The sequence below is a fragment of the Bison bison genome, unplaced genomic scaffold (genome assembly GCF_000754665.1).
Source record: "Bison bison bison isolate TAMUID 2011002044 unplaced genomic scaffold, Bison_UMD1.0 scf7180017864180, whole genome shotgun sequence".
Classification (NCBI taxonomy): Eukaryota; Metazoa; Chordata; class Mammalia; order Artiodactyla; family Bovidae; genus Bison; species Bison bison.
Window position 1 is genome coordinate 802,528 of NW_011494752.1, and position 20,826 is coordinate 823,353.

The 20,826-nt window shown below is 44.7% G+C and overlaps 1 protein-coding gene across 4 annotated transcripts in view; it reads left to right on the top strand.

Annotated features, from left to right (window-relative positions):
- The window catches only part of STAT3 (signal transducer and activator of transcription 3 (acute-phase response factor)), a 76,219-nt gene that overhangs the window by 48,011 nt on the left and 7,382 nt on the right, over positions 1-20,826 (top strand). For all 4 annotated transcript variants that reach the window (XM_010842512.1, XM_010842514.1, XM_010842513.1 and 1 more), the window contains exons 5-20: positions 7,196-7,291; positions 7,464-7,545; positions 7,740-7,834; positions 8,018-8,169; positions 10,496-10,654; positions 10,739-10,831; positions 11,677-11,736; positions 14,365-14,394; positions 14,495-14,588; positions 14,693-14,740; positions 16,791-16,874; positions 17,763-17,861; positions 17,968-18,103; positions 18,999-19,051; positions 19,294-19,388; positions 19,515-19,654. In XM_010842512.1, coding sequence (XP_010840814.1) covers positions 7,196-7,291; positions 7,464-7,545; positions 7,740-7,834; positions 8,018-8,169; positions 10,496-10,654; positions 10,739-10,831; positions 11,677-11,736; positions 14,365-14,394; positions 14,495-14,588; positions 14,693-14,740; positions 16,791-16,874; positions 17,763-17,861; positions 17,968-18,103; positions 18,999-19,051; positions 19,294-19,388; positions 19,515-19,654 — 1,516 coding nt within the window. The remainder of the gene's footprint in view (positions 1-7,195; positions 7,292-7,463; positions 7,546-7,739; positions 7,835-8,017; positions 8,170-10,495; positions 10,655-10,738; positions 10,832-11,676; positions 11,737-14,364; positions 14,395-14,494; positions 14,589-14,692; positions 14,741-16,790; positions 16,875-17,762; positions 17,862-17,967; positions 18,104-18,998; positions 19,052-19,293; positions 19,389-19,514; positions 19,655-20,826) is intronic.

Sequence of the window (20,826 nt, forward strand, 5' to 3'; positions counted from 1 at the left end):
GTGAAACACTAAAGTAATATTGTTAAAATAGTTACAAGATTGAGGATGCCTCTTGCCACTGATATTTTTCTGAAAGATCAAGCCAATGTAATAAGACAGAAAAAGGGAGAGTAAATGTTGGAAAGTAAGAGACAAACTTTAAATGAAACAAAACAACACAACTATTAGAACTAACGAGAGTTCAGAAAGATGATTGTGTTCAAGGTAAATATTTTAAGAATCAGTAGATCTCATAAATAGTAACAATAATATTTCATTACATGAAGATGTAATGGAAGATCAGCTTCATAATAGGAAAAACAAATTATACGATATGCATATGTTATTGATACATGTGAAAAAATGTCTGGAAGGATATATTTGTTATTATAACCCCATGAACTGTAGGCCCGCCAGGTTCCTCTGTCCGTGGGATTTCCTAGGCAAGAAAACTGGAGTGTGTTGCCATTTCTTTCTCTAGAGGATCATCCTGACCCGGGGATCAAACCCGCCTCTCCTACATTGACAGACAGATTCTTTACCGCTGAGCCACCTGGGAAGCCCCAGAAAGATATGTGCCAAAGCATTGATATTGTTGGTTACAGGAGACTTTCTTATTTTCCCTGAGGGTTTTTTTGTTTATTTGGCTGATTGGTTGGTTTTTTTGGCCATGCTGCCTGTGGGATTTTATTTCCCCAACCAGGGATTGAACCCACACCCTCTGCAGAGAAGGCACAGAGTCCTAACCGCTGGACTACCAGGAAATTCCCCTGAGGTGTTTTCTTTAATAACCTCTAATTGAGGAATTTTTTTTCTTTATCCCTTCTTTAAAAAAAATTATGGTAGCATATACACAACATGAAATTTACCTTCTTAACCATTTTTAAATGTACAGTTTCATTAGTGTTAAGTTCATCACATTGTTGTACTTCTCGAGAAATTTGTTCATCTTGCAAAATTAAAACTCTGTACCTATTAAACAATAACAGCTCATTCCCCTGGCATCACCATTCTACTTTCTGTCTCTATGAATTTGACTATTCTTTGTTGTTGTTGTTCAGCTGCTAAGTCGTGTCCGACTCTTTACGACCCCGTGGACTGCAGCATGCCAGGCTTCTGTGTCCGTCTCTGCCTCCCGGAATTTGCTCAAACTCACGTCCACTGAGTTGGTGATACCGTCCAGCCATCTCATCCTCTACTGCCCTCTTCTCCTCCCACCTTCAATCTTTCCCAGCATCAGGGTCTTTTCCAACAAGTCAGCTCTTCACATCAGGTAGCCAAAGTATTGGAGCGTCATCATCAGTCCTTCCAATTCAGGGTTGACTTCCTTTAGGATTGACTGGTTTAATCTCCTGGCTATTCAAGGGGCTCTCAAGAGTCTTCTCCAGCACCACAGTTCAAAAGCATCAATTCTTTGGCACTCAACCTTCTTTATGGTCCAACTCTCACATCCCTGCATGACTACTGGAATAACCATAGCTTTGACTATACAGACCTTTGTTGGCAAAGTGACATCTCTATGAATTTGTCTGTTTTAGGTACCTCATTTAAGTGGTAACATACCACGTGTGCCTTCTCTTAGCATAACATCCTTAAGGTTTATCCATGCTGTAGCATATTTATCCAGAATTCCCTTCCTTTCAAAGGATGAATACTATTCACTGTGTGGTTATATCACATTGTGTTTATCCATTCATCTTTATCCAAGTGTCAGTGGACACTTGGGCAGCTTCTGCCTTTTGGCTATTGTGAGTAATGCTGCTGTGAACATGAGTGTGCTTTTTTTTTTTCTTTTCAAAGACAAAAACAGGGACTTCCCTGGTGATCCAGTGGCTAAGACTCCAAGCTCCCAATGCAGGGGGCCTGAGTTCAACCCCTCATCAGGGCCCTAGATCCCACATACTGCAACTGAGTGTGTACAACAACAAAAAGATCCAGCGTGCTGCAACTGAGACCATGCCGTGTGCCAAGTCGCTTCAGTCGTGTCCTACTCTTTGTGACCCCATGGCCCACCAGGCTCCTCTGTCCATGGGATTCTCAGGCAAGAACACTGGAGTGGGTTGCTGTGCCTCCTCTCCAGGGAATCTTCCTGACCCAGGGATCAAACCTGCATCTCACATCTCCTGCTTTGGCAGGCAGGTTCTTTACCACCAGCGCCACCTGGCAGCTAAGAACAGGCACAGCCAAATGAATAATTAAAAAAAAAAAAAAGACAAAAATATAGCAGGAACAAAGAAGAAAGAATATCTAAGTCTAATTGAGAATATCAGAGAAGGCATCGAGGAGAAAGGAGAGGTCATGTTTGAGCTGAGACTCAAAGCTTATCAGATGAGCATCAGGCAAATGGTAAAGAGAACACACTGTAGGCAGAAAGATGATCATGTTCAAACAGGGAATCTGAAGCATATGTATTCTTGGGAGAAGTGTAGAAAGTTCAGCATCTGACTGGGTAAAGGAAGATAAGGTGGTCAGAGGGCCACATCATGAAAATCTAGTTAGTCATGCCTCAGTTTGGCCTCAGAAGAGCAGTTTTACCACAGGGGACTTGGGGCCAGACTGCCTGTATGTGAACCCCAGAGCTCTGCCCCTGCTGTTTAACCTGAGGCAAACTGTTTGCTCTCTTCTCCTCCACTGGGGAAGATAATTGTACTGACTTCATAAAATTAAATTAATTCCTACATGTAAAATGCATAGAACAGGACCTGACACATGAATGCAAGATAAATGTTCACTGTTTTCTGTTGCTGCTGCCATTGTTATCATCAAGTCTGTACAAAATGGGGCCCATTGAAGAATTTTTTTTTTTTTTGGCTGTACCACACAACGTGCAGGATCTTAGTTCCCTAAATCGGGATCCAGCCTATGCCCTCTGCAGTGGAAGCACAGAGTCTTAATCCCTGTACCGCCAGGGAGGGCCCTCCACTAAAGAATTTTACGTAGAAAGCTGGTATACTCAGATGCAGGTGAGGGGGTAATACTCATCATTCAAGACTCTGAAGTAAGGGAGGTTAGAAGATGGCAGTTGTCTGTGCATCACTAGGGTTTGCTGTTTGTGGAGAACTTTTATATTTGCATTACTGTTCCATAGGATAAAAATAATCAACTTAAGCCAATTTGCATAGAGGCGCCAGCTTACCATGGGAGTTAGAAAAGCAGGAAGTGTCCCAAGGATGTTCCCAATTGTGTTGATCGGGGCTGGCAACCAATACCTGGGGCCCAAATCCAGCCTGCTGTGTTGTTTGCTTTTTTCTTTATTTATTTAAAATTGAAGGCTAATTACAATATTGTGTTGGTTTCTGCCATACATCAACATGGATCAGCCATGGATTTACATATGTTCCCTCCCTCTTGAGCCTTCCTCCCACCTCCCATTCCATCCCAGCCCTCTAGGTTGTCACTGAGCCCTGGTTTGACTTCCCTGAGTCATACAGCAAATTCCCACTGGTTATCCATTTTACGTATGATAGTGTATATGTGTCCCTGATACTGTCTCCATTCATCCCATCCTCTCTTTCCAATCCCCCTCCCACCCCATGCTGTGTATTTTTGCAAATGAAGCATTTTGGAACACAGCCACACGCGTTCACCTGTGCCCTGTCTGTAATTGCCTTCATGCCGCAATGGCAGGGCTGCGTATTTATGACAGAGACCGCGTAACCGACAAAGCCAAAAAAAAATTTACAGTGTGGCCCTTAGAGAAAAAGTTTGCAGCCCCATGCTACAGAGCTAGCTCAAGCCAGGTCTCACTGTTGTTTTGTCTGTTGACATCTGTGGCATATTCCCACCTGTCTTTTGTGGGTAAAGCCCTGGGGGACTAGTGGGCTGTGGTCCCTTGTCTCCCAGGGCTCTCTGTCTAATTGGGTAATAGGTGCACAAACACTTCAAGTGAGAAGAATGTAGAGGAGGATGTTGAAGTTGAGTAAGGATTCAACTTCGGGAAGTTGAATAAGGTTTCACAATGGAGCAAAAACATTTTGTACTGAGTTTGAAAGTGAATGAGTTCAGGTGTGCCAGTCCGAGTGAGGTGGCGCTAGTGGTAAAGAACCTGCCTGCCAATGCAGGAGACATAAGAGACTCGGGTTCGATCCCTGGGTCGGGACAACGCCCTGGAGGAGGGCATGGCGACCCACTCCAGTATTTTTGCCTAGAGAATTCCATGGACAGAGGAGCCTGGTGAGCTACAGTCCAGAGGGTCACAAAGAGTTGGACACGACTGAAGCAACTTTGCACGCACGCACACAGTTAAGCTGAGTAGACAGGGTGTGGGGAGTCAGTGTGGAAACCTGCTGTGTGCAGAGAAGGCTGGGGAGTTTGCGGTGACTGAAGCACAGGGAGGGAGGGTTTAAGTTCTTGGATTGTGTGAAACAGCTGTCTGTGCTGGGCTGAGATGCTTATATCTGGAAGCAGTGGGGCACCATTTCTGTGGGTGATAACTGATCACATCTGTTTTCCTTCTTTAAGTGCAGTACCAATTTAGAAATAGACCTAGGAGGACTTCCCTGGTGATCTAGTAGTTAAGACTCCTTGCTGCTAGTGCAGGGGGCACCGGTTCAATTTCTGGTCAGGGAATGAAGATCCCACATGCCATGTGACACAGCCAAAATATAAAGAAAAATTTTTCTAAAAAAAGAAACAGACCAGGAAGTTGACACCAGATGAAACAATCAGCTGTATTGTTGGTAAACTGGACTGGAAAGCATGACTTGGATGGATGACTGTGGGGACTTTATTTTTATTTATTTATTTGTGTGTTTAAATTTTTTTTAACTTATTTTTATATCAGAGTATTGTTTAAAAAGTACAGCAAAGTGATTCAGTTATATGTGTGTGTGTGTGTATATAAATATATGGGGCTTTTCAGGTGGCTCAGAAGGTAAAGAATCTGCCTGCAATGAGGGAGATGTGGGTTCAATCCCTGGGTTGGGAAGATTCCCCTAGAGAAAAGAATGGCTACCCACTCCAATATTCTTGCCTGGATAATTCCAGGGATAGAGGAACCTGGTGTGCTATAGTCCATGAGATGGCAAAGAGTTGGACATGACTGAGCAATTAACACTTTTACTTTTCACTTCATACATGTATCCTTTTTCAAGTTCTTTTCCCATTTAAGCTATTACATAATATTGAACAGAATTCCTTGCGCTGTACAGTAGGTCCCTGTTGGTTATCCATTGTAAATATAGCAGTCAATCCCAAACTATTTATTTATATTGAAGTATAGTTGATTTACTGGAGAAGGCAATGGCAAGCCACTCCAGTACCCTTGCCTAGAAAATCCCATGGATGGAGGAGCCTGGTAGGCTGCAATCCATGAGGTCACGAAGAGTCCGACACGACTGAGCGACTTCCCTTTCACTTTTCACTTTCACGCATTGGAGAAGGAAATGGCAACCCACTCCAGTGTTCTTGCCTGGAGAATCCCAGGGATGGGGGAGCCTGGTGGGCTGCCGTCTATGGGATCGCACAGAGTTGAACACAACTGAAGCGACACAGCAGCAGCAGCAGCAGCATAGTTGATTTACAGTGTTTCAGATTTATAGCAGAGCAATTCAGTTTCTTCTTCAGATTCTTTCCCATTATAGGTTGTTATAAGATATTGAGTATAGTTCCCTGTGCTGTACAGGAGGTGCTTGTTGTGTAGATGCCTGTTGTTTGAGTCAGGTGTTGGGGTGAGAGACTGGGTTTGCAGAACAGCACTGCCCAGCCATCCTTTTGGAGCTTTAGAGACCACACGCTAATACCCCCTGAACTCAGACACATAGGCCTCTCAGAACTGCTTCTAGAAACCAGGCCCTGGCTCCTGCCCTAGGTGTGCCCCCGGAAGGCAAGAGTGGGAGAGAACCACCAGCTTAAGGGCTGGGCCTTCAAAGATCTCTGTGTGGGCAGTCTTTCTCCTAACCTCACTAATTCGATGAGTCACTCCTCCTGTAAAGAGAGTTATGTAAGGGTGGAGGTCGCCTTCCTGGGACTTCTAAGGGAAGTTTATATTCTGTGGGCTTGGACAGGGTCCAGTGGAAAAGGAGAGAATAGGTCCCTCTAACGGTGGCGTGTTTCAGTCTACTTTGGAGACTTGTGGTAGCAGTTTGGAGAGCAGATTGGAAGTGAGAGAGACTAGAGGCAAAGGGATCAACTTTGGGGCTTGAATGGAGCTGGTAGCACTAGAGATCCATTGGAGAGATTACAGAATACAGAGCCAGGAAGATCTGGCAGCTCAGTGTGAAGTCAAAGACAACTGAAAATTTCTAGTTTGGAAAACTGGACTCTCAGTTCTTTTCTGCCACACTGTCTTGGTCACTGCAGCTTTTATATGGTCTTTAATGTCCTATTACTTTGACAGAACTTATTTGTAAGTTGCATGTGCTATTCAACCTTTTTGAGGCACCAGCCATCACCTTCCCTTCTCCCCCTACATGATATCTCTTGATTAGGAATTTTATTATTCTACCGAAATGTGCTAAAAACCTTCATGATTTTTTTTTTTTTTTTTTGGTGGCTGTACCACATGACATTCGAGATCTTAGTTCCCCAACCAGGGATCACACCCTTGCTTCTGCAGTGGAAGTGTGTATATTTAACCACTGGACTGCCAGGGAAGTCCCCCTCCCGCTATACATTTAAACAGGCATCCAGCATCTGCTTTCATAAATTGTCCTGATTTTATATATATATATGTATGTATGTATATATCCTTACCTAGAATGAGGTTTTTGAAGGCAGGGACTGTGTCTTAGCTCAACATATGGTCTCTGAGTGCAGTACATAGAGTGAGTTTATAGTATGGCTTCCCTGGTGGCTCAGTCAGTAAAGAATCTGCCTGCCAGTGCAGGAGATATGGGTTCGATCCCTGGGTCAGGAAGATCCCCTGGAGAAGGAAATGGCAACCCGTTCCAGTCTTCTTGCCTGGGAAATCCCATGGACAGGAGAACCTGGCAGGCTACAGTCCATGGAGTCACTAAAGAGTCAGACACGACTTAGCGACTAAACCACCATGAGGTTAAAAAGCCAAGGACACAAGGAAAAGTGTGAGAGCTTTCTTGGCCTGCGCTGACAGCCCCTGGAGAGCAGTGGGTGCCGTGGGACCGCTCCTGTCCTCACAGTGGCAGCAGCAGCAGCTCAGGCCAAGCAGGAAGGGTCATGGAGGAGATGGAGACCAGACAGGGATAGTCTTCTCCTGCTATTTCCGGCTTTCATGTGCACATGCTCCCTGTCTTGGCAGCAAGGGGGCCAGGCCAACCACCCCACAGCCGCCGTGGTAACGGAGAAGCAGCAGATGCTGGAGCAGCACCTGCAGGACGTCCGCAAGCGTGTCCAGGTGAAGCAAGTCTTGGGCGGGAAGCCTTTTCTTGGGGAAGTGGCCTGTGGGTCCCTTGTGTAGCTTTTGCGAGGTTGTGGCTTTATTTTAATCCTACTCAGAAACTTTCTTTTCTCTCTCCCGAGGGCAGTCCTTTTTTTTACTTCTGTTTTGGTTGGTTTGTTTGAAACAGGATCTAGAACAGAAGATGAAAGTGGTAGAGAATCTCCAGGATGATTTCGATTTCAACTATAAAACTCTCAAGAGTCAAGGAGGCAAGTGCATGTTAGAGACATTAAAATCCCCCATATAAAGTGAGTTTGTGTTACTGGAGTCTCAGAGCTGGCTCATCTTGACTCTGAGTTCAGACTCGGGAGGGGGCACTCAGGGGCTGCTGGCAGTTCAGGGAGCCCAGTTACTGAAGCTAGGCGTATTCCCTCATCTCACGGAGGTTCTCCTTCCTTCTCAGACATGCAAGATCTGAATGGAAACAACCAGTCGGTGACCAGGCAGAAGATGCAGCAGCTCGAACAGATGCTTACTGCCCTGGACCAGATGCGGCGCGTAAGAGCAGTGGACCCCCTCCCCGTGCCTGGCTCACTCACCTTTGGGAATTGGGCATCTCCAGGAAGAACTTGCCTGTTTCCTAATCAGTTCTTTCTCTGGAATTGACCAAAGAGAGACAGTCTGTGGTTAGAGACGGTGTGGGGGAATGTTTTCTGACTTTGTTTTTTGGTTTTCAACCAGAGCATCGTGAGTGAGCTGGCGGGGCTTTTGTCAGCGATGGAGTATGTGCAGAAAACTCTCACGGATGAAGAATTGGCTGACTGGAAGAGGCGACAACAGATTGCTTGCATTGGAGGCCCTCCCAACATCTGCCTAGATCGGCTAGAAAACTGGTATGACAGAGAAGAGAAGTTTCCCCTTTCTTTTCAGAGAGCTGTGCTAAAATATGGTCAGAGCTGCATAAAGAGTTGCTACTGCATTTCAGTAGAGAAGGGCATGGCAACCCACTCCAGTATTGTTGCCTGGAGAATCCCATAGACAGAGCAGCCTGGCAGGCTACAGTCCATAGGATCGTACAGAGTCTAACACAACTGAAGCGGCTAAGCATGCACATACTGTATTTCAAGGGTGGGGATTTCAACATACTCAAATTTAGTCTAAGGGTTAAAGCTTTTTACTTTATTTGGACAATTTTTAAAATGAAAATGTATTTATGTTTGCTATATTTTACATATATTTTGCTAAAGTTTTTGGTTTAACTGTTTTTAAACATGTAGACTAAATTTTAAATTTTAGTTATTCTAAGACTCTCAAATGACATCTGCTCTTTATAAGAGAAAAGAGTTCAAATACATAAAGTTAATAAAGAGCCGAAAAGACTTTAAAAATCAAATCATGCAGAGGTACTTAGAGTTAAACATTTGGTGACCGTCACTCCAGACATCTGTTATTATATATACACGTACAAAGATAGAAATCTACATGTTTATTTTATATATATATATATACACACACACACACACATAAAGATAGAAATCTATACATTTCATATTTGTAAGATCATTCTTTATATGCTCTTCTTTTACTTTGATTCACTCAGAAAATCTTGATTGAGCACCCTTGATGTCCAAGGCCCGATACTCAGTATGTTGCACCAGCTTGAACTGGGAGAAACTTGACCTTGACCCAGGATACACAGAGCGTGAAATGGGAAATTTAGGATCGCTCTACATGAGATGCCTGTTTGTTCATCTAACTGACCCTGAGCTTTGCTCATTGATTGAAAGCAGTTTTAAATGCTTTCTAGTCAGGGAACCAAATAACTTATAAGTTCTAGGAATGTATTGAGGTGTTTCCATAACACCTTATAGGAAAACCAAGCAAACATTTTAGCCAACCCAGTGGATGCCAGAAAGGAGTCTGTGAGCTCAGGAGTCCTGGTGCTGTCCTTCTCCACCCCTTGCCTTCCACTCTGTCTCTTTGGGGTCTTCACTAAACTAGTGGGGGGCCATCAGAGAGAGCCACTGATATCCTCCCTCCTTGGGGGCAGACTTAATCAGCCTTTGTCTCCCCGTCTACTTTTTCTGTATGCATGTTATCAATATTTGGAAACACAATGTCACATCCAGTCATCCAAGAAGACGAAGTTTAAAGGGCTCCTGGGGATCGTGCAGTTCAACCCTCTCAGGCAAGGGGACATCAAGGCCCACGAGGGTGAAGGGACCTGGCCAAGCTTGCATAGACAGTGAGGGACAGAGCTGTGCAAACCTATCTTTTTGGGCTGTCAGATATCCTGCGTTTCCCCAGTCCTCACATTTGGTACAAAAACAAGTTAGGCTGAAGAAAGTGAGTGCCAAATTCCATTATTTCATGTTCTCTGTATCTGGGTTCTAACGTGTTAACTTTCCATTGGTTACCTCATTAATGCCTCCTAGTGGTATAAGTTTTGGCATGTCTTCCTCTGTGTCTGCCTCCTCCTTTGAAAAGTAAACTTTTAGGAAGTGAAATGAGGGTTGCTCAGTTGTGTCCAACTCTTTGTGACCCCATGGACTGTAGCCTTCCAGGCTCCTTGTCCATGGAATTCTCTAGGCAGGAATACTGGAGTGGGTAGCTGTTCCCTTCTAGCAGGCCAAAGTTAGGATTTGGTGCTTTCACTGCCAGGACCGGGGTTCAATCCCTGGTGGGGATCCTGCAAACTAGGCTGCATGGCCAAAAAAAAAAAAAAGGGCAAAATAATTTTCCCTTTTCTAATCTAGTGCCACTGAACTGTGTATTTAGAAATGGTCAATGTTATGCTACTCATATATTTCCATAATGAAAAAAATGCTCCTTTCTTATGTTGGATGACTGCGTGAGAGTACCTGTGGTCTTATTCCCTTCCCCTTCTCCAGCTCATTTATATACAACCACTTATGTAACTGATGGCACCCCACTCCAGTACTCTTGTCTGGAAAATCCCATGGATGGAGGAGCCTGGTAGGCTGCAGTCCATGGGGTCACGAAGAGTCGGACACGACTGAGCAACTTCACTTGCACTTTTCACTTTCATGCATTGGAGAAGGAAATGGCAACCCACTCCAGTGTTCTTGCCTGGAGAATCCCAGGGACGGGGGAGCCTGGTGGGCTGCCGTCTATGGGGTTGCACAGAGTTGGACATGACTGAATCGACTTAGCAGCAGCAGCAGCAGGTAACCAAGAACATCCTTATCTTATTGGCAGGATAACCTCATTAGCAGAATCTCAGCTTCAGACCCGCCAACAAATTAAGAAACTGGAGGAGCTGCAGCAGAAGGTTAGCTACAAAGGGGACCCCATTGTACAGCACCGGCCAATGCTGGAGGAGAGAATCGTGGAGCTGTTTAGAAACTTAATGAAAAGGTAACATAGAGACTTCCGAGGAATGGGACAGGGACCAGCCCACTGCATCATGTGTGACCCACTGCCTTTCTCTGTCCCCTCCAGTGCCTTTGTGGTAGAGCGGCAGCCCTGCATGCCTATGCATCCTGACCGGCCATTAGTCATCAAGACCGGTGTCCAGTTCACAACTAAAGTCAGGTGGGCTGTTTCACCTCCTCTTCTGGCGGATGTTGTATCAAGGGACACCCTCAGGGCCAGGGTTGTTCTTTACAGCCATTGCAGGCAGTACTGTGATGGATAGGGAATTTTTTGGTGTAATATTAACTTGCTCTTTGATTGTTCTGTCAAATGCTAAAGAACCAGAATCTTTCTGAGGTTACCTGGATATATTCCTATGATTCGGTCGCACTGTATTCCTGATTCCAGGCCTAATGTCTTAGGTCATAGCATTTCCATCTACCATGCAAAAGGGGCAGAATAATGCCAGTTATCTTCTGTTCTTTGAGCCTGCTTTTTCCTGAGCATTTGAAGGGGAAGAGTAAAGCTTAGTGATAATAGACGCCAAGAGGTCACAGGGCAGGTGGGTGGGGGACCTGCAGGTAGAGCATTACTTTCACATTCAAGTCAGAGCAGGTAAGCTGGGGTTTGCCCTTCTGCAGTGAAATTTCCCTCCTCAGAAAGGTAGTACACTGTTGGGTTTCCAGTCTAATAGAAGGAGTACCAATTTCAGAGCATGTATTCCTGTAATGTTTTTCATGATAGAGCTTTCATTATCCTTTTGTGTGTCTCTCACAACTTGGTCCAAGTTCTTAGGCTTTTTTTTTTCAGTCCCTTTTGGCCTGAAGGGGGTGATGCTTGACTTAAAATGAAAGGAAGCACTGGCAGGAAGAAAAATTTGGGATTATGACTCATCTCTTTAGAATTGAAGAGTTATGAGTTTTAGATTCAACTAGAAGTTGGTGGGGGAGCCTAGTGGCTGTTTTTTAAAACTGGATTTTTTTCCTCTGCTCTGAAACTTTTTTCCTTTTCTTTTTTTGACATAGATTGCTGGTTAAATTCCCTGAGCTAAATTATCAACTTAAGATTAAAGTGTGCATTGACAAGTAAGTACTCTATCTTAGCTTCTTTTTTTCCCCCCTTTTCTTCAAATGAGGGACAGAGAAACGAGAACTTTGATAGGCATCATGTGAACTTAGAGGCTTTATCTATATTCAGAGATATTTTTTTTTTTTTAAGTTTTCAAAAGCCTTGCTGTGCATTGTCATTTACGTGCCTGAACAAAACCACGAAGCTGGTGGTAGCGATTTGAGTTGTGATTGGCATTGTGACCTCAAGTCCCTCTTTCTTTGTTTTTTTACTTATAAATGAAACTTGTGCATATTATGTAAAATTGAGAATATATGGGAAAATTGATTTTAGTTGTTGTTCCACACTTTACCACATAATGGAATCCTCTTCCAAATTTGACAGTACCTTTAAAAAAATTAAAATGCACTTACCCTCTGAAGACATTAGAAAAGAGAAAATGTATTCATCTGGAAATTCCATGAGAATGAACTAGAAAATAGTTATGCAGCCAGGGACTCGAGGAAGGTGGTAGGTTTCATAAATGAATAAGCAAAAATTAATGACTTTAACCATAAATTAGTGTAAAAAAATCACCGTCTCACTAAAAAAAAACTGACCATCAGAATAAATTCTAGATGTACCTTAAAAGCATAGGCAAGGACTTCCCTGGTGGTCCAGGGGTTAAGAGTCTGCCTTCCAGTGCAGGGGACACAGGTTTGATCCCTGGTCTGGGAAGATTCCACATGCTGAGGAGCAACTAAGCCTGTGACCTACAACTCTTAGAGTAGCCCCTGCTCACCACAACTACAGAAAGCCTGAGCACAGCAACAAAGACCCAGCACAGCCAATAAATAAATAAATAAGTTAATTGATTAAGATTTTTTAAATGAATAAGCAGATGTGTAATGTAATGGCGGTAGAATGGCAACCACTTTTGGAGAACAATTTGGCAGTTTCCTGAAAAGTTAAACTTGCACCTATCCTACAACCCAACCACTCCACTCCTAGGTGTTCATCCAAGAGAACTGAAAGCGTATGTCCACACAAAGGGTGGTACAGGAGTCTTCACTGATAGATGAGTGTCCATAAGTTTGTGGTATATCCATGCAAGGGAAGTACTACTCACCGACAAAAAGAAATAGAGTATCAAAATACGTAATACACGGATAAATCTCAAAATAAATATACCAAGAGGGAGAAGCCAGACCCAGAAAAAAGAGTACATACTTTTATGTTTCCATTTATATAAAATTCTAGAAGTGCAAATCTATCATGACTGAAATCAGATCATTGGTTGTCTGGAGACAGGGATGGGTGGAGTGTGGGACTGGGGAATGGGTTGCATAAGGGAGGTGGGAAACTTGGGGAGGAGGGGTTGATGAATACATTCAGTCTCTTGATTGAGCGGGTGTCACAGGTGTGTGACATCTATCAGACCTCATCAGCTTGTGCATTTTACATATGCAGTTTATTATTCATCAATTATACATCAAAGCTGTAATACAAATAAAGAATATAAAATAAATAAATATAGGCTAGACATGAGGGAAAACTTTCTCATAACGGGGGCTTGATTTAAGTTCTAAGATGTGATATATGGGAGGTTCCCTCGTGGTCTAGTGGTTAAGACTCCAAGCTTTTACTGCTGAGGGCCCAGGTTCAATCCCTGGTTGGGGAACTAAAGTCCCACAAGCCAAGTGGCCCCCCAAAGACATAAAATTAATGTATGGAAAGATATCTTCTAAATGGTTTAAAAGTTGATCCATTTTAATCTATAAACTCCCATGGAATGCACTATCTAATAAGTAGTAGATATTATTAATTCTAAAAACATAAGTGGATATATAGCAATGGAGAAGGACTTTTAAAACAGTACTAAAATAATGTTAACAAGAAAACACTGAGAAATGGTGACTATGTAAAAAATGAAATACTCAAAAACAGTTAAAGGACAAGGAACATGCTGGGAAGAATTTTTCTGGCGATGTCAATGGGATACTCTGAGTTGCAGGTAACAGTAGACCTTTACAGAAAGCCCAGTGTGGCGTCAGTAATAAGGAAATTTGCAACCCAGTATAACTGGAAATGCAGTTAGAACAAGTTCCGGGTGGTGAAATCAGTGACTCAATTCCTGTCACCAAGGATCCAGAACCTTCCGTCTCTCTTCTCTGCCACCATAAGTAGCACGGGCATTCGAGGGTTCCCTCTGGTTGCAGCATGGTTGCTTGTAGTAAAGGCCACGTGTCTCCTTGCTGATGTGCAGCTGAAGCTACAGAATGTAAATCCAGCCTGAGGGAGAATTCCTTCCCCGTTGGATTGAGACAGTGTGGGTCCTGGCCTCACTCCTGGACCAACACTGTGCACATGCTCGGTTCTGTGGGCTTAGAGCAGGATCCCCTGGAAGTGGGGATGGGAAAGATACTTGATGGAGTCAAGGTTCTGTTAGGAAGAGGGGAGTAGAGGTTGGGTAGGCAACCAGCTGTGTCTTCTACTTGAGCATGTACAGGGATGTTAGATTTCACGTATACCATGTAATCGAGTCCTTGACAGAAATCCCCAGGAGAACAGCAGTTTTTCCATCCGAGTAAATGATAGGTGTTCAAAGTGGACTTTCAAAGAGACTTGGGGCCTGTTTTATTAACACAGGTTTATATTCTTAACAGAGACTCCGGGGACGTTGCAGCTCTCAGAGGGTAAGTTCAGCATACAGGCTTCCTTCTGTTCTGTATAATCTAACTTTGTCCCTGGCCATTCGGTCACATATGTGGTTGGTCTTTTCCTCCTGTGATTCAGGTCCCGAAAATTTAACATTCTGGGCACAAACACGAAAGTGATGAACATGGAAGAGTCTAACAATGGCAGCCTCTCAGCGGAGTTCAAACACTTGGTACATGGGAGAAGCCTGGGCTCCCTTTCTGCAGGGCCTCTGGCAGGGGGAGGGACTTGGGGAGAGCCTTACCTGACGGAGGATGCTCTTTGTTTTTCTTACAGACCCTGAGAGAGCAGAGATGCGGTAATGGGGGCCGAGCCAATTGTGATGTAAGTTTTGTTGGAGATGATAGCTGAGCAGGAGAGAAAAAGAGCCTCCATAAGAACTTCCCTAGTGGTTAAGACTCCACCCTTCCAATGCAGAGGGTGTGGGTTTGATCCCTGGTCAGAGAACTAAGATCTCACATGCCTTGCAGCCAAAACACTGAAACTTTTTATAAAAAGAAAAGAAAAAGAGCCTCCTTACTGCCCAGAAGTAGAGACACCTACCTGCTATTTCAGCTGCAGTCACCGCCAGCCAACACATGAGTAGTCACACATGCCTTGGAGGAGTTCTCTGGCTCAGCGCATTTCCTTGATTGTCCGGAGAGTTAGCTCATCTTTAAGGAGTGTAAAGTCCCTTGCCCACACCCATTGGTAGAAAAGGAGCCTTCCGCCTTGCCTGGGACTTTCCAAATTCCCCTTCTAACTTCTATGCACTGACACGGCTTGTCTCAGCTTTTGGTGATCTGTTTTGGTCACTGAGGTGGGATGGGTTTCAACACATCCAAGTTAAACATTTTACCAAAAGAGAAACAGCAAACTCTCTTGTTCTTTACCCACCTTGTTTCTTCTCTGTCTCCCATTGACTCAGATTCTTGGATTCTTAGTGTTAAGAATAAACTTAAGGGAATTCCTTGGTGATTCAGTGGTTAAGACTCCAGGCCTTCACTGCCATGGGCCTGGGTTCAATTCCTGGTTGGGAAACTAAGATTCCACAAACTATATGGCCCCCCAAAAAAGAATAAACTTTAAAAAAGAGAAAGTATATGTGACCAAGCACTGGTTTTAAATCTTTTTTATAAAATTGTGACACCCTATTCTTTTTCTGTTTGTCTCCTGAGCCGTTCTTACCCTCTTCTCTAGAATGTAGCAGGCCTTTTAAAAAAACAAACTGAATCTATAAGACTTGACAGCAGTTAAAGAGTGAGGTTGTTTCTATGCAGTGATATGGGAAGATGTATGTGGCATATTTATTGAGAAAAAAATGCAAAGTAATTTGAGTAGTATACTAGTATAATTGTTTTAAAATTTACTGTTTTTTCTCCATTCATGTCTGCATTACAAAATTCTAGAGGAATGTCTACCAAATAGTGCTTATATATTTGTGCTGCTGTTCTCACCCAAAGCTACTCTATACTATCTCTGTAATATTTGCATTTAAAATTGAATGTGTATTTCTTTTGTTATGAGAGAACATTTTAAAATATGAGTTGGAATTTCTAATAATTCATTGACAGTTCTCATTCAAAATAGTCGCTATGTTGCTGGTGTATCAGTTGTTATAATCACTTTGAAAAACAGTTGGGCATTATGAAAATAAATATACCCTATATACCAGCAGTGCCACTCTCAGGATTTAACAATAGAGAAATCTTTGCTCATAGGTGCCAGGAGACTGGCGCCAGGAGACATGCATTTCATGTCCCAACTGCCTAATTGTAAGGCCTAAATACAACCCATATGTCAACAGCACTAGAGTGGATAAATGATCTGTGGTATAGTCAGGTGATGGAATACTATACAGCTATGAAGATGTATAAATTGCAGGTGTACACGGTTACATAGGTGTGAAAAGCGAGTCACAGTATGAGATTCACAACCCCCACCCCAAATTGAACAACACATACATTGTTTAGAGATATAAATGCAGGAAAACCATAAAGAAGGGCTAGGAAATGACAAACTCAAAAGACAAAATAGCAGTCACCTCTGAGGTAGGAGGCTCAGGGATGGATGGAGTTGGGAAGGGCACCCGGACAACCTCCATGGTGACAGTCTCTGCCTTACACTGAGGGGTGGGTACACAGGTGTTCACTATTTTGCCATTATGCTGTTCCCATTTTATCCATGACCAACTGGATCTCCATAGTATCATAATAAAGCCGATAAGAGGTCAGGTTGTAGATCAGAGCACTGGAGAGTCGTAGAGTTGGAAAGACCATGTGCTCCAGTTGTATCCATGGCCACCTGGTGCGTTGCTCTTCAGGATGGTGTAGTGGCGGCTGTCAGGACTCAGTGCCATCCTCTCTGAGGAAGAACATCCTTCTCATTCTTGTAGGCCTCCCTGATTGTGACCGAGGAGCTGCACCTGATCACCTTTGAGACTGAGGTGTATCACCAAGGCCTCAAGATTGACCTGGAGGTGAGTTCTGCACAGAACTGGGTAGAACCGCCTGCAGGATGATTCAGAATGGGGCTTCTTCTAGTCAGGGTTTTCACTCTAGAAGGTGGAATGATGACTCTTTACTCAGCACTGTGTTTACATTTGCTTCTTTTTCTCCAAAAATTTGTTAGTGTCTTGCCTGAGTGCTTAGAAGATACATGTCTACTCAGGTTCCAGCGAACTTGATGTAAAAACTCGTATTTAGGAATTAATTATAGCCAACTTTATACAGTTTGGACAAAACAGTCTTTCAACCACCACCGTTTTTAGTATCCAAACAATCATGGCATTTACCTGCTCTTTCCCCAACTTTCTTGATCTTTAAATTAAAGATACACCTGAAAAAGCAAGCACCCTAGTCTTTGATTCCTGGGACCTCTCTATTAAATGGGCAGATACAGCTTCAATGCAGCAATGCGGGAGACTTGGGTTCGACTTCCCTGGGTTGGAAAGATCCCCTGGAGAAGGGAAAGGCTACCCACTCCAGTATCCTGGCCTGGAGAATTCCACGGACTGTGTAGGCCATGGGGTCGCAGAGTTGGACACAACTGAGCAACTTGCATTCTTTTCACAGCTTCAATTTGTGAAAGCCTTCCAAGTTTTATAAATGGGGAGTCCGTGGACTGTGAGTCCACTGTGAGGAGTCAGCTTTGTAAATTCCTGGTGATACTCAGACAGCCCCTGAGTTCAGCCTACTCTCCACGCTGGGTGTCGAGCTGACCGGGCCCCACAGCTTCCTGAGGGTTGGCAGCAAGTGTACTCCACGACCTCTCCTTTTATTCTGAACCCTGCGAGATGCGGGTGAAGAGGTTTCTGGAGCCTCAAGGGCCCTCTGCCTCCCCAGCTCATTCCCCGCTCCCTCCACAGACCCACTCCTTGCCAGTGGTGGTGATCTCCAACATCTGTCAGATGCCCAATGCCTGGGCGTCCATCCTATGGTACAACATGCTGACCAACAACCCCAAGGTGAGTTGGAGGCCCGGCTTCTCCGGAGGCTCCTTGGTGCCTCGGGGCTGCCGCCCAGCAGGCGCCACCCTCTCATCTAAAGGAGCAAATGTGTCATTTCCAATAGAACGTGAACTTTTTCACCAAACCCCCGATCGGAACGTGGGATCAAGTGGCCGAGGTGCTGAGCTGGCAGTTCTCCTCTACCACCAAGCGCGGGCTGAGCATCGAGCAGTTGACGACGCTGGCGGAGAAACTCTTAGGTCAGCCCTTGACCTCTTCTCCCTTTGCTGTCCTTGCAAAAGGAATCTGGCCCATGGGGTTGTTCATTGAGGAAAGTTGACTGAGCAAGGCGCTGGGCAGAATACACGTGCTTCAGCAGGCCCTGAAATCGGGACGCAGAGGAGGTTTGCGCCTGTGATCACTTTTATGAGACGGGAGGCAGATTTCTTCTGTTGGTGGCTGTCTCCCTGGGTACTTTGTCCAGCCTTAGGAAAGTATTTTAAATGTATGTTCGAGCTAAAGGCTTGGCATCCCTGTCTGTTTTTTCAAGAAAATGTAGCTTGTTTTTAATTTTTTTTCCTGGAAGAAAAAAGTCTTAGAATGTTTTACGTGCCGTCTAGCTTTGTCCTGTGCTGCCACGAAACATGGGCTCTCCAGGTGCCTCAGTGGTAGAGAATCCACCTGCCAGTGCAGGAGACTTGGATTTGACCCTTGGGTCAGGAAGATCCCCTGGAGCAGGAAATGATAACCCACTCCAGTATTCTTGCCTGGGAAATCCCAAGGAGAGGAACTTGGTAGGGCTGCAGTCAGACATGACTGAGGGACTGACCATGCATGACTAAACGTGACCCTGTAACTCAAGCTGTCAGCTTCTTAGTGTGTTCTGCTGATCCCCAGACTGCCACACGAGGCTAGAAAGGGCAGCAGGGACTTGATACATCACCCACCACCTCCGCTAAACAACAACTTAGGGGGCATCAAACGATGGGATTGGGTGGTGGGGAGGGGTGCGTATGTATGCACACAAGAGTGCCAACGTTCAAGTGCGTGAAAACCAAGTTTCGGGGCGTGTTGTGGGACAACTGTCTGTCTGTCTGTTTGAAGAAAGATCTGGATTTAAAACTGCAAATTATATGACTTTTTTTTTTCTTTCAGGACCTGGTGTGAACTATTCAGGGTGTCAGATCACATGGGCTAAATTTTGCAAAGTAAGCCACCGTGTGAACTCCATCCATGAGGCTGCCTCATAGGAGGAGGAGGGGGCAGGGACACTTAGCTGTGGGGATGTCGTGGAGGGCAGTGGGCCTGAAGGCCCTGGACTCTTGGTCTGGCGGCCAAGAGGACCTGCCTGAGGGTAGATGGGCTTGAGGATTTTGGTGGCACCTCACCCCCTTAAAGGAAGAGCCCAGGGAGGTGGGGGACTGACCTTTCCCATTACTCTTTTCTCCAGGAAAACATGGCTGGCAAGGGCTTCTCCTTCTGGGTCTGGCTGGACAACATCATTGACCTGGTGAAAAAGTACATCCTGGCCCTTTGGAACGAAGGGTAGGTTGGAACTCTTGTGTCTGACAGAACACACGGGGGTGACAAGTCGCCTACTCTCCCAGCAGGTTGGCTGCAACACAGAGGTCCCTCAGCCCCAACCTTGCTGTTGCTCCTCTCTGTCTCCAGGTATATAATGGGCTTCATCAGCAAGGAGAGGGAACGGGCCATCTTGAGCACTAAGCCCCCAGGTACCTTCCTGCTGAGATTCAGTGAAAGCAGCAAAGAAGGAGGCGTCACCTTCACCTGGGTGGAGAAGGACATCAGTGGTAAGCTTAGTGATTCCCCACCGCAACTGGTGGCCAGCACTGCTGTGGCTGGCCATGGCTGCTGCTAGTTTCAGGCACCTGCTGCCCCCTTGTGGGCAGGGATGGCCTCGCATTCTCCTGCCTCAGACTTGGAAGGTACCTGGTGATCATTTTTATGAGATGGGAAGACTTGGCTTCTCTAAATTCTTCCAGCTGGAGGATTGGTTTGCCAGTTTTATTTTGCTCCCTGCAAGGGGTTAATCAGTTCAGTCGCTCAGTCGTGTCCGACTCTTTGTGACCCTATGAGTCACAGCACGCCAGGCCTCCCTGTCATCACCAACTCCCAGAGTTCACTCAAACTCATGTCCATCGAGTCAGTGATGTCATCCAGCCATCTCATCCTCTGTCGTCCCCTTCTCCTCCTGCCCCCAATCCCTCCCAGCATCAGGGTCTTTTCCAATGAGTCAACTCTTTGCATGAGGTGGCCAAAGTAATGGAGTTTCAGCTTTAGCATCAGTCCTTCCAATGAACACCCAGGACTGATCTCCTTTAGGATGGACTGGTTGGACCTCCTTGCAGTCCAAGGGACTCTCAAGAGTCTTCTCCAATACCACAGTTCAAAAGTATCAATTCTTTGGCGCTCAGCTTTCTTCACAGTCCAACTCTCACATCCATACATGACCACTGGAAAAACCATATCCTTGACTAGACGGACCTTTGTTGGCAAAGTAATGTCTCTGCTTTTGAATATGCTATCTAGGTTGGTCATAACTTTCCTTCCAAGGAGTAAGCGTCTTTTAATTTCATGGCTGCAGTCACCATCTGCAGTGATTTTGAGCCCCCCAAAATAAAGTCTGACACTGTTTCCACTGCTGCCCCATCTATTTGCCATGAAGTGATGGGACCGGATGCCATGATCTTAGTTCTGAATGTTGAGCTTTAAGCCAACTTTTTCACTCTCCTCTTTCACTTTCATCAAGAGGCTAATATTTGCCTAGAAATTGGTATTTTTTTTTTTGAAATTTGAAATTTAAATTGTATTCTTCATCTCCTTTCTTACCCACTCTGTTCATATATCTTATAAAAGTAATTATTCAACTATGTTACTTGTGGCCCAGCTGAATAGCTTCTCCCGAAGCCTGCTGAACATTTCCATAGTACCAGACGACTGGGCAGAATATTCAGGGTCTCGA